This window comes from Oncorhynchus clarkii, chromosome 3, assembly GCF_045791955.1.
Source record: "Oncorhynchus clarkii lewisi isolate Uvic-CL-2024 chromosome 3, UVic_Ocla_1.0, whole genome shotgun sequence".
In the NCBI taxonomy this organism is placed as follows: domain Eukaryota; kingdom Metazoa; phylum Chordata; class Actinopteri; order Salmoniformes; family Salmonidae; genus Oncorhynchus; species Oncorhynchus clarkii.
Genome location: NC_092149.1, coordinates 66,497,828 through 66,514,246, shown reverse-complemented (window position 1 = coordinate 66,514,246; position 16,419 = coordinate 66,497,828). Strand labels below are relative to the sequence as shown.

At 42.0% G+C, this 16,419-nt stretch overlaps 1 protein-coding gene across 2 annotated transcripts in view; it reads right to left on the bottom strand.

Moving 5' to 3' along the window:
- Positions 1 to 4,353: 4,353 nt before the first annotated feature.
- The window catches only part of LOC139401668 (ubiquitin-conjugating enzyme E2 E3-like), a 38,675-nt gene continuing 26,609 nt past the window's right edge, over positions 4,354 to 16,419 (bottom strand). For both annotated transcript variants that reach the window (XM_071145732.1, XM_071145735.1), the window contains exons 5-6: positions 8,717 to 8,864; positions 4,354 to 5,205 (exon numbers count right to left, since the gene is read on the bottom strand). In XM_071145732.1, coding sequence (XP_071001833.1) covers positions 5,108 to 5,205; positions 8,717 to 8,864 — 246 coding nt within the window. In that variant the 3' untranslated portion in view covers positions 4,354 to 5,107. The remainder of the gene's footprint in view (positions 5,206 to 8,716; positions 8,865 to 16,419) is intronic.

Here is a 16,419-nt window from a genome sequence, read left to right as displayed (position 1 = left end):
CAATCACAACAGAATCCCAGAGGACATACTTAGCCACCATGAAGACAAAGCAACTTCAATCTCTGTGTCTAGCTGGATGCAGCACAGCCAGAAATTAAAGTGTGGCTACAGCGCCATCTGTTGGTCACATACACTAGCACGCATACAGTACTATGCCCTGAGTTGAATACTAGAGGTGAAAATAAAAACTTCCATTTGGAGATTAGGTTTGCTAGATTGAATTTAATGGAGATAGAGATTCTTCCAAGGAATAGTGGCTGAGTGAATGTGATACGATATAGTACGTGCTTGGAAAGTGTGTCCTTGAGTGATAACTTCGACACTACATTCTTTACAAAGAAGAAAAAAACATCTCAGAAAGAGAACCAATGCAATTTTGCATCTAATTAAAATTTGATTCGTTTTTGTGATTTCATTATGACCATGCCGGCCTAGTGAAAAGTGTTTCAGCTGAAAGGAGAGGTTAAACTGCCTGCCATTGAAAACACATAGTCCTTGAGAAACAACCGAGAAGGCTTGAGCACACACACACACACACACACACACACACACACACACACACACACACACACACACACACACACACACACACACACACACACACACACACACACACACACACACACACACCATCAGAGGGCTTCTATTGTGGCTTAGGCTTATGGCATTTAGGAGAGCTGTGATCGCAGCACAGAGCACAGCAGACCACAGGTCACAATTAACTCATTGTGTCTGCCACTTATAATGGCTCTAAACCCACGGGAGAGGAGAGCGGGGTCAGGTGTGATCATGCTGACAGAGAGGGGTCAGGTGTGATTATGCTGACAGAGAGGGGTCAGGTCTGATCATGCTGACAGAGTGGGGTCGGGTGTGATCATGCTGACAGAGTGGAGTCAGGTGTGATCCTGCTGACAGAGAGGGGTCGGGTGTGATCATGCTGGCAGAGAGGGGTCGGGTGTGATCATGCTGACAGAGAGGGGTCGGGTGTGATCATGCTGGCAGAGAGGGGTCGGGTGTGATCATGCTGACAGAGTGGGGTCAGGTGTGATCCTGCTGACAGAGAGGGGTCGGGTTTGATCATGCTGACAGAGAGGGGTCGGGTGTATTCATGCTGACAGAGAGGGGTCAGGTGTGATCGTGCTGACAGAGAGGTGTCTGCTCTGCTGTATCCCTGCCCACTGGGCTCCATCACCACAAGAAAGGAGGGAAGGTGCCCCTGCCCACTGGAGTCTGTTCTCAACCCACCTATATCTACTCTAGCAGTCTGGAGTTAGGACTAGAAATATGCTCCATTTAATGTAAATTATAATTTGAAATGGTTCTAATGTGTCACTTAATCAAATAAATACCGCACAAAACATGAACCTTATCTCTAATATTAATGCCTTAACACATAAAACAACTAGGTGAGATTCAGATGTCCATCATGATCCCTTACGGATACAGTCAGTAATACAACTGTCTGCGTTTCAGCACTAGATTGGAACAGTTTGTCCAGCTCTCATCTATCACGCTGACAGACCATCCAGTATTTCCCACATCTACATTAATCACTGTTCTGCCTATTAGCTCTGAAGGGTATGTTCTCCGACAAAAGGCCTCACTCACTCTCCGCTGAATACATACAGACATGCACGCTCACTTGTAGGCATGCACACACACACAGAGAAACACACATACACGCACGAGAGAGGAATACCACACACTCACACAAAGAGGTGGGAAAGGCCACACTCTCCGCTGAATACATACAGACATGCACACTCGCTTGTAGGCATGCACACACAAAAAGAGAGACACACACACACACACACACACGAGGCATACCACACACTCTCCATTGAATTCCTCTGAGAGAGCAGGACTGATGCCTCACTGCCGAGCCTTACGGCATGCCCTGTCCTCTGCTGCCTACCAGCCATATAGATTATTTCAGTCTGTGTGTGTATTCATGTGTGTGTAACTAATATACACTGAGTGTACAAAACATTAGGAACACCTTCTGAATATTGAGTTGCACTCGTTTTTTCCCTCAGAACAGCCTCAATTAGTCAGGGCATGGACTCCACAAGGTGTTGAAAGCATTTCACAGGGATGATGGCTCATTTTGGCTCCAATGCTTCTTACAGTTGTGTCAAGTTGGATGTCCTTTGGGTGGTGGACCATTCTTGATACACAAGGGAAACTGTGGAGTGTGAAAAGCCCAGCAGCTTTGCAGTTCTTAACACACTTAAACTTTACAAATAGAATGATTTACTCTCTTCTCAGGATTCACATTTATGTTACTATCTCCCTTGTGTGGTTATTCCAGTCATAATTCCTGAAATACACAGCGTAATTCATTGTTATACACAATGTGAAAACTAGTTAAGATTTTCAACTAGCCATTAATCTGATGAGCATATTTTCCCATAGAAAGTCAGATAAATCATACAGACTCAGACTCAGTCATACAAACAATTTGAGCAATTATCTACAAAATATAAAAACATTTTGTGTCATATTTGATACAGTAGACAATCACACAGCAAGAAATCAGTAAGTTTCTCAGAGCATCATATCAACACCTCTTCATTAAACCAGCAACATACCATAGATATATGATCATAGAGGGTACTCAATATAGGACAAGACCATTATATGATACAGTATTATAATACAGTATTGGTCTCTCCCAGATACAGTGCCTTCGAAAAGTATTTAGACCCCTTGACCTTTTCCACATTGATAGGTTACAGCCTTATTATGTAATAAGGCAGTAATTCTTCAATTTAAGAACGATGGAGGCCACTGTGTTCTTGGGGACCTTCATTGGTGCAGAAATGTTTTGGTACCCTTCCCCAGATCTATGCATCGACACAATCCTGTCTCTGAGCTCTACGGACAATTCCTTCAACCTCATGGCTTGGTTTTTGCTCTGACGTGCACTGTCAACTGTGGGACCTTATATAGACAGGTGTGTGCCTTCCAAATCATGTCCAATCAATTGAATTTACCACAGGTGGGCTTCAATCAAGTTGTAGAAACAGCTCAAGGACGATCAATGGAAACAGGATGCACCTGAGCTGTTTCGAGTCTCATAGCAAACAGTCTGAATACTTATATAAATAAGGTATTTCTGTTTTTTTGTATTTCACTTTGTCATTATGGGGTATTGTGTGTAGATTGCTGAGGATTTTTTTTATTAATCAATTTTAGAATAAGGCTGTAATGTAACAAAATGTGGAGAAAGTCAAGGGGTCTGAATACTTTCCAACGGAACTGTATGTGTGTAGTTCAAAGAAACAACCACAAGGGGGAGGTCTAACTTTGAGTGGGGTAAAGCGCCGCCGTGGGGTGAAGCTGCCTCTCGATACAAATCTAGGATCAGCTTGCCCTACCCACATCCTAACCTCAACCATTGAGGCAAAACACACAACTGACCCCAGACCAGCATCTAGGGTTAACTTGGCCTTACTCCTACAGCACTCATAAAAGGAATTCTTCCATCCATCTCCAGAATATCAATATGACACATTATACTCAAGACCAGAGGACATCGACCTCTCACTGCACTGTTGAGGTTAGACCGCGAAAAGAGGAAAATTTGCCTGAACACTGACAGCAGCTACTCTTCAAAGACCATCTCTCAAACCACACATCAAACAAGTCTGAGATCGAGAGAGAATACAGAAAAAACACAGATAAATAAACCAGAAACCTGTGTCTTTGTGTATAGAGTGAAGAGACTGATAGCTAATATACAGATAACAGTATATCTACAGTTACATTCTAAATCTACTATAGCTACTAACGTCTACTTCAATTGCAGTTATCAGTTTCTCTCTCTTTCCAGCCCCAAATGTATTTATTTTTTATCCTCATAGGATGGACTTCAAGCGAGAGCTGCGTCTGTTCCCCACCGATGTGAATCTGCTATTTTAGCTGCACTTTAAGTCTGGGTCGATTTGAGCACTGTCTTTTCCTACACACACCAGTCCTCGTAGGGCAAAAGGAGTATAATCACTATGGCATTATACACCCCAAGAGATAACAAGACGGCAGTTTGCATATCAGTAGTTCTGAGTGACTACTGTATCTCTATGCAACATAATGACAATGTCCTGTTCATTTCCCGGGGGACGGGTCCTCTCATTATGCATACTGGGCCTGAACAAATTGAGCTTTTGTCTGCATCCCAAATGGCACCCTTTTCCCTTATGTAGTTCACTTATTTTTTTTACCAGGGCACATAGGGCTTTGGTCAAAAGAAGTGTGCTATTTAGGGAATATGGTGCCATTCTGGATGCACCCCAGGTTATTGAATGCCAGCTGCCAAGTCGATCATCCAATAGTTTACACTGTACAACTCAACCCTTGGGACAAGTTTATTGTGTTTTGGGGATGTTACAGTGGTGGCTCATCTTTTGCTGCACTACAAAAAGGTTGAAATTAAATCTTGTTTTCATTACAAATTGACAAAGGTAAAACAGTCACAACAGTATAATGTTTCTACATAAGTGGAAATGGGTGTCTGGCGTTCATATAAATGACATCATCTTCTCTAATAATCTACAACAGCTAGTTGTTTTTTCTTCTTTAACTTCATACAGATAATGGAGAAGGCTAAAATGCACCATAATATTTGGTTGAGGAATAGTTTCCTTTATTACATCACAAAATACATTTTATTTTTTAATATCCCAAAGAAGCAAGACTTGCAAGTAGAGGCATTTAAACATAGCTAAAATCTACAGCTACAAAATTCTACTCCAATATACATTTACCTGTTGTTGGGCATTGTCTTCCGACAGATGGCGTCATTCTAACGCCCTGTGTTGCCATGAACTATCAGCAGTGCAGACGGAGACGCAGCTGCGCTATCTGACGTGAGACAATGCCTGTTGGGGTCTGCTTATCTTTCGGTCTCTCTTCAGACCCAGTCCTCATAGCAGGGTAAAATGTGGAGGAGTAGAATCAGTAATCAGACAGATACACAGAAGTCCATATTGTAAAGGCTATAAAGATTTGTTGCACAATGTGACGTCGCCTCCGGGACCTTCACACTGCAGGCAGAGGGGCTGGGGGGACGGGGGGTCAGACAGGACGGGGTCGGGAGTCGTGACCTCTATGTGGCGTATCTCTTGGTCCACTGTCGGGCTATCCTGTCATGCTCGGCTCTGTTGGTCAGGTACTGAGTGGCAATGCTACCAACCAGAGGGTCCGCTGAGGAGAGGAGAAGACAGGAAGAGAGATGAGCAATGCATTAGTAAGAGTGCTGCCTAAGTCTAACATTTTATTTTATTGAACATTTATTTTTACAGGTTTTAAAGGAAAGGCTGCCGCATGCAAGTATAAGCAGTGGCGGTTCTGGCTCGTATGGCCAGGGACCCCCCCCCATAAAGTATACACAAAAATAAGACTCATTAAAATCAACAGAAAGTAACAAAGACAAATAGAAACAGATTTGTGTTGATTTGGCACTCGAGCATCAATACATCACCCATCCCCCAACACTGTCAACTAAGAGTCAAGACTACATTACCCATCCCCCAACACTGTCAACTAAGAGTCAAGACTACATTACCCATCCCCCAACACTGTCAACTAAGAGTCAAGACTACATTACCCATCCCCCAACACTGTCAACCAAGAGTCAAAACCAAACCAATTCACCTTGGTGATGTGCAGACTGGTTTTATATTATTCTTAACCATTTCGCACAAACCAGAAAAGAATGCAACAATATGTCTGTGAAACTATATATTCACAGTATTATGAATGAATTGTGGTTTATTTGGTAGCATTTCGAAGTCTGACAGATTTTTCTAATTGCATTAGTAAATGCAAACTACAATCAGGGCGCCCACTTCGACCCACAATAATTGACCCACAATCCCACATGGTGACGTGATGTGCAAATGAGCGATAGAAAACCGATTGTGAAAATGTCGCCATTCCAACATTTTTTGTGCGGGTGCCCGGTGCCACCCTCGGCAAGATGCCACCCAGGGCGGCTGCCCATGACTCCTATACCTAAACCCGCCACTGGGGAGAAGTGTTGCTTGAACAATCTTCCTTCTACTTTCCAAAGTGAGGCAGGATTTATTTCTATAAAAGAAACCAACTTGCTCAATTTGGGCTCCCTTCAATGTGCAAATATGCAGGTCCTTAGGGTCAATATTACGAGGCCTAGAAAACAACACACTTCATTTTATTAGCATTTAGGACTAAAAAGCCATGACAGGGAGACATAGTGGAGTGGTAACGCACGTGCAAGCAGTTGCTTCCGGCGCCACTTGTTACACTGCAGCATCCACCGAGAGGCTCTTGCTACCAAGGGAATGTCTGACAGCTTGAAAGATGTTTTGGACACTACAGTGAAAATGGTTAACTTTGTTAAAGCAAGGCCCCTGAACTCCCGTGTATTTTTTGCATTATGCAATGATATGGGAAGTGACCATGTAACACTTTTACAACATACAGAAGTACGCTGGTTAACGAGGGGCAAAGTCTTGACACGCTTTTTTGAATTAAGAGACGAGCTTAAAGTTTTCTTTACTGACCATCATTTTCACTTGTCTGACCGCTTGCATGTTGACGAGTTTCTCACACAACTGGCCTATCTGGGTGATGTTTATTCTCACCTGAATTATCTGAATCTAGGATTACAGGGACTCTCCGCAACTATATTCAATGTGGGGGACAAAATTGAGGCTATGAATAAGAAGTTGGAGCTGTTCTCTGTCTGCATTAGCAAGGAAAACACACAGGTCTTTCCATCATTGTATGATTTTTTGTGTGCAAATGAACTCAAGCTTACGGACAATGTCAAATGTGATATAGCGAAGCACCTGAGTGAGTTGGGTGCGCAATTACGCAGGTACTTTCCCGAAACGGATGACACAAACAACTGGATTCATTATTCCTTCCATGCCCTGCCTCCAGTCTTACCTTATCTGTACAAGAGAGCCTCATCGAAATTGCAACAAGCGGTTCTGTGATAATGTTATTTAATCAGAAGCCACTGCCAGATTTCTAGTTAAGGCTGCGCTCAGAGTTTCTTGCCTTGGCAAATCGTGCTGTTAAGACACTGATGCCCTTTGCAACCATGTACCTATGTGAGAGTGGATTCTCGGCCCTCACTAGCATGAAAACTAAATACAGGCACAGACTGTGTGTGGAAAATGATTTAAAACTGAGACTCTCTCCAATACAACCCAACATTGCAGAGTTATGTGCATCCTTTCAAGCATACCCTTCTCATTTTTGATGAACAAATAAGGTTTTATATGCAAGATCGCTAAATAAAGTGCAAAATTATTGATTATTATTATATTACTATTTGTGCCCTGGACCTATAAGAGCTCTTTGTCACTTCCCATGAGCCGAGTTGTGACAAAAACTCACACTCATTCTTCTGTTTAATAAATGTATCGTACAGTGTGTGTGGCAGGCTTACAATGATGGCAAAAAACAACATTTGAGAGTGTGCTGACCTTAGTGCTAGACGGAGTACACAGATGTAGGTTGAAGGTTTGAAGGGGTACGGGACTATAAAAAGTTTGGGAACCACTGTTCTAAACAACATAGCACATCATCTTAGACAAGTATAGCCGCTGAAACAGTGCTATGTCCAGGTCTTAAACCAGACTGGTGCAGTGCTATGTCCTGGTCTTAAACCAGACTGGTGCAGTGCTATGTCCAGGTCTTAAACCAGACTGGTGCAGTGCTATGTCCTGGTCTTAAACCAGACTGCTGCAGTGCTATGTCCAGGTCTTAAACCAGACTGGTGCAGTGCTATGTCCAGGTCTTAAACCAGACTGGTGCAGTGCTATGTCCTGGTCTTAAACCAGACTGGTGCAGTGCTATGTCCAGGTCTTAAACCAGACTGGTGTAGTGCTATGTCCTGGTCTAAAACCAGACTGGTGCAGTGCTATGTCCTGGTCTTAAACCAGACTGGTGTAGTGCTATGTCCTGGTCTAAAACCCGACTGGTGCAGTGCTATGTCCAGGTCTTAAACCAGACTGGTGCAGTGCTATGTCCTGGTCTTAAACCAGACTGGTGCAGTGCTATGTCCTGGTATTAAACCAGACTGGTGCAGTGCTATGTCCAGATCTTAAACCAGACTGGTGCAGTGCTATGTCCAGGTCTTAAACCTGATTGGTGCTCATTAAGAATAGAATGAGAAGTTAAAAAAGTTCTAAGCTGAAAATTAGCCAAGGACTCTAAAACTTTGTAACCTGGACTCCATCACTTCCTTGATTACCTGCCCTATATATGTCATTCCCTTTGGTTCCTTCCCCAGGCATCATTGGTTCTGTTTCTGTGTCATGTCTGTGCTTTGTTCGTGGTTTCTTGTTTTGTATTATGGTACGTTTATTTATTAAAACACTCACTCCCTGAACTTGCTTCCCGACTCTCAGCGCACTCGTTACAGGTAAGAGGGTGACCTTAGATAACCAAGTCTCTCAAGGCAGGCAAACAGGATTACTTAGTTAGAAAATGTTTAGAAACGACTTCATTCAAGTAGAAATTAAAGCATGCATCAAGGTAGAATAACATTTTCTGGCTGTCCACGTCTGACACAGCACAAGCATTCTAAAAGTCAATTGCAGTGTAATGTATTTGGTTTGACTCCCTGCCATAGAGAACCCGTGTCACTCACCAGGGTTAGAGTCTAACGTGTACAGTATATCTACTGTATGTCTGATTGGTTGACCGTTGCGTCACTCACCAGGGTTGCAGTCTGTGAGCAGGGAGCAGATGGACAGCAGCACCTTGGAGATGGTGAGGGCGGGGCTCCAGTTGTCTTTCAGGATATCCAGGCAGATCACCCCCTGGCTGTTGATGTTACAGTGGTAGATCCTGGTGCGGAACGTCACCTAGGAAAAAGCAAAAAGTAGATCTAACATCACCTAGGAAACAACACAAAGTAGATCAAGATCACAGACAGATCACCCCGACTGTTGATTCTATGGTCGTAGAACCTAGTGTGGGACGTAACCTAAGAGACCACAGGAAGTAGATCTTGGCTAGGAAACAACCCAGACAGACAGCTCAGTACTCCCTGATTGGTGTTTTACTGTTGTAAATCCTTGAATGGAAATTGACCTGTGGAAAAGGAAGAAATCATGAAACACATTCAGGCTTTATCAGCCAGCCAGGCAGATAAAATAAGCTACAGTGTTAACAATGGGGTCAACGATACAGCATGCAAGGATTACGGTTACTGTAATTCACCAGCAAAACCTTTAACTGTTTCCAGTCGACAAGAAGCATTGTGTCAAAGGAGCTAGAACATTGCCAATCCACACCTCCCAGTCTGCAGATTTTTTTATTTAACCTTCATTTAACTAGGCAAGTCAGTTAAGAACAAATTCTTATTTACAATGACGACCTACCCCGGCCAAACCCGGACGACGCTGGGCCAATTGTGCGCCGCCCTATGGGACTTCCAATCATGGCCGGTTGTGATACAGATACTATACTCACCTAAACCTCACAAAGCTAAACCTCACATCCTTAACCTTTCACCATGTCCCAACATTTGCCCTTATAAACAGAAAAACATCATTAAGACACCATAGATGAGAGACAGGGAGACCACAGGCCAGGAGCAAATGGTGTGTGAACATCTATTAAAAACCTTTTTTTGAAACCTTTTCCTTTCATCTCTCTCATACAAGTAGGGCCATGGTCGGTGACATATGCTTAAACTTGGACTCTTAACATCCCATTGAAGCCTTCTCCCTCTGAGCAGACCTTATGCATCCCAAATAAAATAACACCTTATATAGTGCACTACTTGTCAATAGTAGTGCTTTATATAGGGAATAGGGTGCCATTTGGGACAAAGTCCTTAATGCAAGGAAAACCAATTAGACCAGGCACGGAGGATGATCTTAATGATACCACTGGCTGTGGTTATGCCTTTGACATGAGAGAGAGAGAGAGAGAGAGAGAGAGAGAGAGAGAGAGAGAGAGAGAAGAGAGAGAAGAGAGAGAGGAGAGAGAGGAGAGAGAGAGAGAGTGTGTGTGAGAGAGAGTGTGTGTGAGAGAGAGTGAGAGTGAGAGTGAGAGAGAGAGAGAGAGAGAGAGAGAGAGAGAGAGAGAGAGAGAGAGAGAGAGAGAGAGAGAGAGAGAGAGAGAGAATATACAAGGTCTGAAGTCATCTGCCTTTGGCCTAAAGAGCAGGAACCCAGACTTCATCAAAGAAATTGGAAATACAGCCATTGTCATCCTACAAGAAACCTGGTATAAAGGAGACGGGCCCACTGGTTGCCTTTTAGGTTACAGAGAGCTGGTAGTCCCATCCACCAAACTACCAGGTGTGAAACAGGGAAGAGACCTAACCCACTCTATTAAATTAGTCAAAACAGGAACATTTTACATATGGCTTGAAATTAATATAGAAATGATCTCAACAGAGAAAAATGTCCTCATGTGTCCTACATATATACCCAAAATAGAATACCCATTATTTAATAATGACAGCTTCTCCATCCTAGAGGGGGAGATAAACAATTGCCTGGCCCAGGGACATGTACTAGTCTGTGGCGACATAAATGCCAGAACTGGACAAGAACCTGACACCCTCAGCACACAGGGGAACAAACACTTAGTTGGAGGTGACAGCATTCCCTCACCCATATGCCCCCCTAGACACAACTATGACAACATAACCAACAAAAAATGGGTCACAACTCCTGCAGCTCTGTCGGACGCTGGGTATGTACATAGTCAATGGTAGGCTTCAAGGGGACTCCTATGGTAGGTACACCTATAACTAATCTCTTGGCAATAGTAATGTAGACTACTTTATCGCTTAGAGCGTTCACAGTCAGTCCATAGATTACAGCAAAATCACACTCTTCTTAAACAAAGCTATGCTCAATCATGAGGCTTCAAAGCCAAAGGAACTGAATAATATTAAGAAATGGTATAGATGGAAGGAAAGTAGTGCTGAAATCTACCAAAACACTATTAGGCAACAACAAATTCAATCCCTTCTAGACAATTTCCTAGACAAAATGTTTCACTGTAATAGTGAAGGTGTAAACTTAGCAGTAGAAAACCTAAACAGTATATTTGACCTTTCAGCTTCCTATCAAATCTACAAATGTCAAGCAGACAACCCAAGAAAACGAACAACAATGACAAATGGCTTGATGAAGAATGCAAAAAGCTAAGTCATTTTTTTAGAAACCTATCCAACCAAAAACAGAGACCCAGAAATCCTGAGCCAGAATCACTAAAACAATACAGAAATACATGGAAAAGAAAGAACAGCAAGTCAGAAATCAGCTCAACGTAATTGAAGAATCCATAGAATCTAACCACCTCTGGGAAAATTGGAAAACTCTAAACAAAGAACAACACGAAGAGTTATCTAACCAAAACAGAGATATATGGATAAACCACTTCTCCAATCTTTTTGGCTCTAAAACAAAGAACAAACAGCAAAAACATAGACATGATCAAATACATATCTTAGAATCAATTATTAACCTCTTGAACCTCTGGGGGCAGTATTTCATTTTTGGATGAAAAGCGTTCCCGTTTTAAACAAGATATTTTGTCACGAAAAGATGCTTGACTATGCATATAATTGACAGTTTGGAAAGAAAACACTCTCAAAACTGCAAAGATATTGTCTGTGAGTGCCACAGAACTAATGCTACAGGCGAAACCAAGATGAAATTTCATACAGGAAATGAGCCAGATTTTGAATGCGCTGTGTTCCAATGTCTCCTTACGGTGCCTTGCGAAAGTATTCGGCCCCCTTGAACTTTGCGACCTTTTGCCACAGTTCAGGCTTCAAACATAAAGATATAAAACTGTATTTTTTTGTGAAGAATCAACAACAAGTGGGACACAATCATGAAGTGGAACGACATTTATTGGATATTTCAAACTTTTTTAACAAATCAAAAACTGAAAAATTGGGCATGCAAAATTATTCAGCCCCCTTAAGTTAATACTTTGTAGCACCACCTTTTGCTGTGATTACAGCTGTAAGTCGCTTGGGGTATGTCTCTATCAGTTTTGCACATCGAGAGACTGAAATGTTTTCCCATTCCTCCTTGCAAAACAGCTCGAGCTCAGTGAGGTTGGATGGAGAGCATTTGTGAACAGCAGGTTTCAGTTCTTTCCACAGATTCTCAATTGGATTCAGGTCTGGACTTTGACTTGGCCATTCTAACACCTGGATATGTTTATTTTTGAACCATTCCATTGTAGATTTTGCTTTATGTTTTGGATCATTGTCTTGTTGGAAGACAAATCTCCGTCCCAGTCTCAGGTCTTTTGCAGACTCCATCAGGTTTTCTTCCAGAATGGTCCTGTATTTGGCTCCATCCATCTTCCCATCAATTTTAACCATCTTCCCTGTCCCTGCTGAAGAAATGCAGGCCCAAACCATGATGCTGCCACCACCATGTTTGACAGTGGGGATGGTGTGTTCAGGGTGATGAGCTGTGTTGCTTTTACGCCAAACATAACGTTTTGCATTGTTGCCAAAAAGTTCAATTTTGGTTTCATCTGACCAGAGCACCTTCTTCCACATGTTTGGTGTGTCTCCCAGGTGGCTTGTGGCAAACTTTAAACAACACTTTTTATGGATATCTTTAAGAAATGGCTTTCTTCTTGCCACTCTTCCATAAAGGCCAGATTTGTGCAATATACGACTGATTGTTGTCCTATGGACAGAGTCCCACCTCAGCTGTAGATCTCTGCAGTTCATCCAGAGTGATCATGGGCCTCTTGGCTGCATCTCTGATCAGTCTTCTCCTTGTATGAGCTGAAAGTTTAGAGGGACGGCCAGGTCTTGGTAGATTTGCAGTGGTCTGATACTCCTTCCATTTCAATATTATCGCTTGCACAGTGCTCCTTGGGATGTTTAAAGCTTGGGAAATCTTTTTGTGTCCAAATCTGGCTTTAAACTTCTTCACAACAGTATCTCGGACCTGCCTGGTGTGTTCCTTGTTCTTCATGATGCTCTCTGCGCTATTAACGGACCTCTGAGACTATCACAGTGCAGGTGCATTTATACGGAGACTTTTACACACAGGTGGATTGTATTTATCATCATTAGTCATTTAGGTCAACATTGGATCATTCAGAGATCCTCACTGAACTTCTGGAGAGAGTTTGCTGCACTGAAAGTAAAGGGGCTGAATAATTTTGCACGCCCAATTTTTCAGTTTTTGATTTGTTAAAAAAGTTTGAAATATCCAATAAATGTCGTTCCACTTCATGATTGTGTCCCACTTGTTGTTGATTCTTCACAAAAAAATACAGTTTTATATCTTTATGTTTGAAGCCTGAAATGTGGCAAAAGGTCGCAAAGTTCAAGGGGGCCGAATACTTTCGCAAGGCACTGTATATGGCTGTGAATGCGCAAGGAATGAGCCTACACTTTCTGTTGTTTCCCCAAGGTGTCTGCAGCATTGTGACGTATTTGTAGGCATATCATTGGAAAATTGACCATAAGAGACTACATTTACCACGTGTCCGCTCGGTGTCCTCCGTCGAAACTATTGCGTAATCTCCAGGTGCGTGCATTTTTCAATTTGGTTCAGAGGAGAAACCCAACTGCCTCGAGTGATTTATCATCGAATAGATATGTGAAAACACCTTGAGGATTGATTCTAAACAACGTTTGCCATGTTTCTGTCGATATTATGGAGTTAATTTGGAAAAAAGTTTGCCGTTGTAATGACTGAATTTTCTGTTTTTTTTCTCAGCCAAACGTGATGAACAAAACGGAGCGATTTCTCCTACACAAATAATATTTTTGGAAAAACGTAACATTTGCTATCTAACTGAGAGTCTCCTCATTGAAAACATCCGAAGTTCTTCAAAGGTAAATTATTTTATTTGAATGCTTTTCTTGTTTTTGTGAAAATGTTGCCTGTTGAATGCTAGGCTTAATGCTATGCTAGCTATCAATACTCTTACACAAATGCTTGTGTAGCTATGGTTGAAAAGCATTTTTAGAAAATCTGAGATGACAGTGTTGTTAACAAAAGGCTAAGCTTGTCAGCTAATATATTTATTTCATTTCATTTGCGATTTTCATGAATAGTTAACGTTGCGTTATGGTAATGAGCTTGAGGCTATAATTACGCTCCCGGATACGGGTTTGCTCGTCGCAACAGGTTAAAGACTACCAGAACCCACTGGATTCTCCAATTACATTGAATTCAACTACAGGACAAAATACAAACCCTGATTGATGGTATCCTGAATGAAATAATAAAATATACAGAGCACAAATTCCTATTGGCCATACTTAAACTCTTTAGCATCATCCTCTGCTCTGGCATATTACGGCAAATTTTGGAACCAAGGATTGATCACCTCAATCCACAAAAGTGGAGACAAATTTGACCCCACTACCATGGGATATGCGTCAACAGTAACCTTGGGAAAATCCTCTGCATTATCATTAACAGCAGACTCATACATATCCTCAGCGAAAACAATGTATTGAGCAAATGTCAAATTACTGTGACAGACCACACATTCATCATGCACACCCTAATTGACAAACAAAGAAACAAAACAAAACAAAACAAAGTCTTCTCATGCTTTGTTGATTTCAAAAAAGCTTTCGACTCAATTTGGCATGAAGGCCTGCTATACAAATTGCTGGAAATTGGTGTTGGGGGAAAAATATTATAAAATCCATGTACACAAACAACAAGTGTGCGGTTCAAATTGGCAAAAACACACACCAATTTCTTTCCACAGGGCCGGGGGGTGAGACTAGGATGCAGCTTAAGCCCCACCCTCTTCAACATAATCCACAAATTGTCGAGTGCTGCAGCACCCGGCCTCACCCTACTAGAATCTGAAGTCAAATGTCTACTGTTTGCTGATGATCTGGTGCGTCTGTCCCCAACAGTAGCACCTAGATATTCTGCACAGATTCTGTCAGACCTGGGCCCTGACAATAAATCTCAGTAAGACAAAAATAACGGTGTTCCAAAAAAGGTCCAGTTGCCAAGACCACAAATACAAATTCCATCTACACCGTTGCCCTAGAGCGCACAAAAAAACAATACATACCTCGGCCTAAACATCAGCGCCACAGGTAAATTCCACAAAGCTATCAACGATCTGAGAGACCAGGCAAGAAGGGCATTCCTTGCCATCAAAAGGGACATAAAATTTGACACTGCAATTAGAATCTGGCTAAAAATACTTGAGTGATAGAACCCATTGCCCTTCACAGTTGCGAGGTCTGGGTTTCGCTCACCAACCAAGAATTCACAAAATGGGACAAACACCAAATTGAGACTCGGCATGCAGAATTCTGCAAAAATATCCTCAGTGTATGACGTAAAACACAAAATAATGCATGCAGAGCAGAATTAGGCTGATACCCGCAAATTCTAGAAAAGAGCCGTTAAATTCTACAACCGCCCTAAAAGGAAGCGATTCCCAAACCTACCATAACAAAGCCATCACCTACAGAAACATGTACCTGGAGCTCCTGTGGCTCTGAGACCAAACCAAATCATGAGAAAACAAAAAAAGAATTACTTGACACATTGAAAATGATTGACAAAAAAACTGAGCAAACTAGAATGCTATTTGGCCCTAAACAGAGAGTACACAGTGGCAGAATACCTAACTACTGTGACTGACCAAAAATTAAGGAAATCTTTGACTATGTACAGACTCAGTGAGCATAGCCTTGCTATTGAGAAAGGCCGCTGAAGGCAGACCTGGCTCTCAAGAGAAGACAGGCTATGTGCACACTGCCCACAGAATGAGGGGGAAACTGAACTGCACTTCCTAACCCCCTGCCAAATGTATGACCATATTAGAGACACATATTTCCCTCAGAATACAGACCCACAAATAATTTGAAAACAAATCGAATGTCTTCATTCTTTTGGAACTTTTGTGAGTGTAACGTTTACTGTGAATTTTGTATTGTTTATTTCAGTTTTATTTATTATCTATTTCACTTGCTTTGGCAAGTAAACATATATTCCCCATGCCAATAAAGACCTTTAAATTGAATTGAAAGACAGAGATAGAGAGGAGGGTAATCAGTAGCTCTCTCTCTCTCTAAACTGTTTGTGCCACCTATATGGCATGTTAATAAAGAATGTATTTTATTCCCATAACCACTGTAAAGGCTAATCCCATCACTGTGTTTAGTACTATAACTGCTGGACAGAGCAAACATATCATGACCAGTGTAGAGTGGTAAAACATTAAGTTCCGTGGCTAATTTGTTTTTATGTGAAATGGGGTAGAACTAACCATAGTAGCTAGTTCCCCTCCACCCCCAGAAAGCAATTATGATCCAGATTAAATCCAGATTCTGTAAAGTTTTTTCAGAAAAATAATAAACAGTAAAGCCTTCTGTTAGAAGTCTGTATTAACCCTTTGACATGTATGTGGTCCCTGCAGCGAACC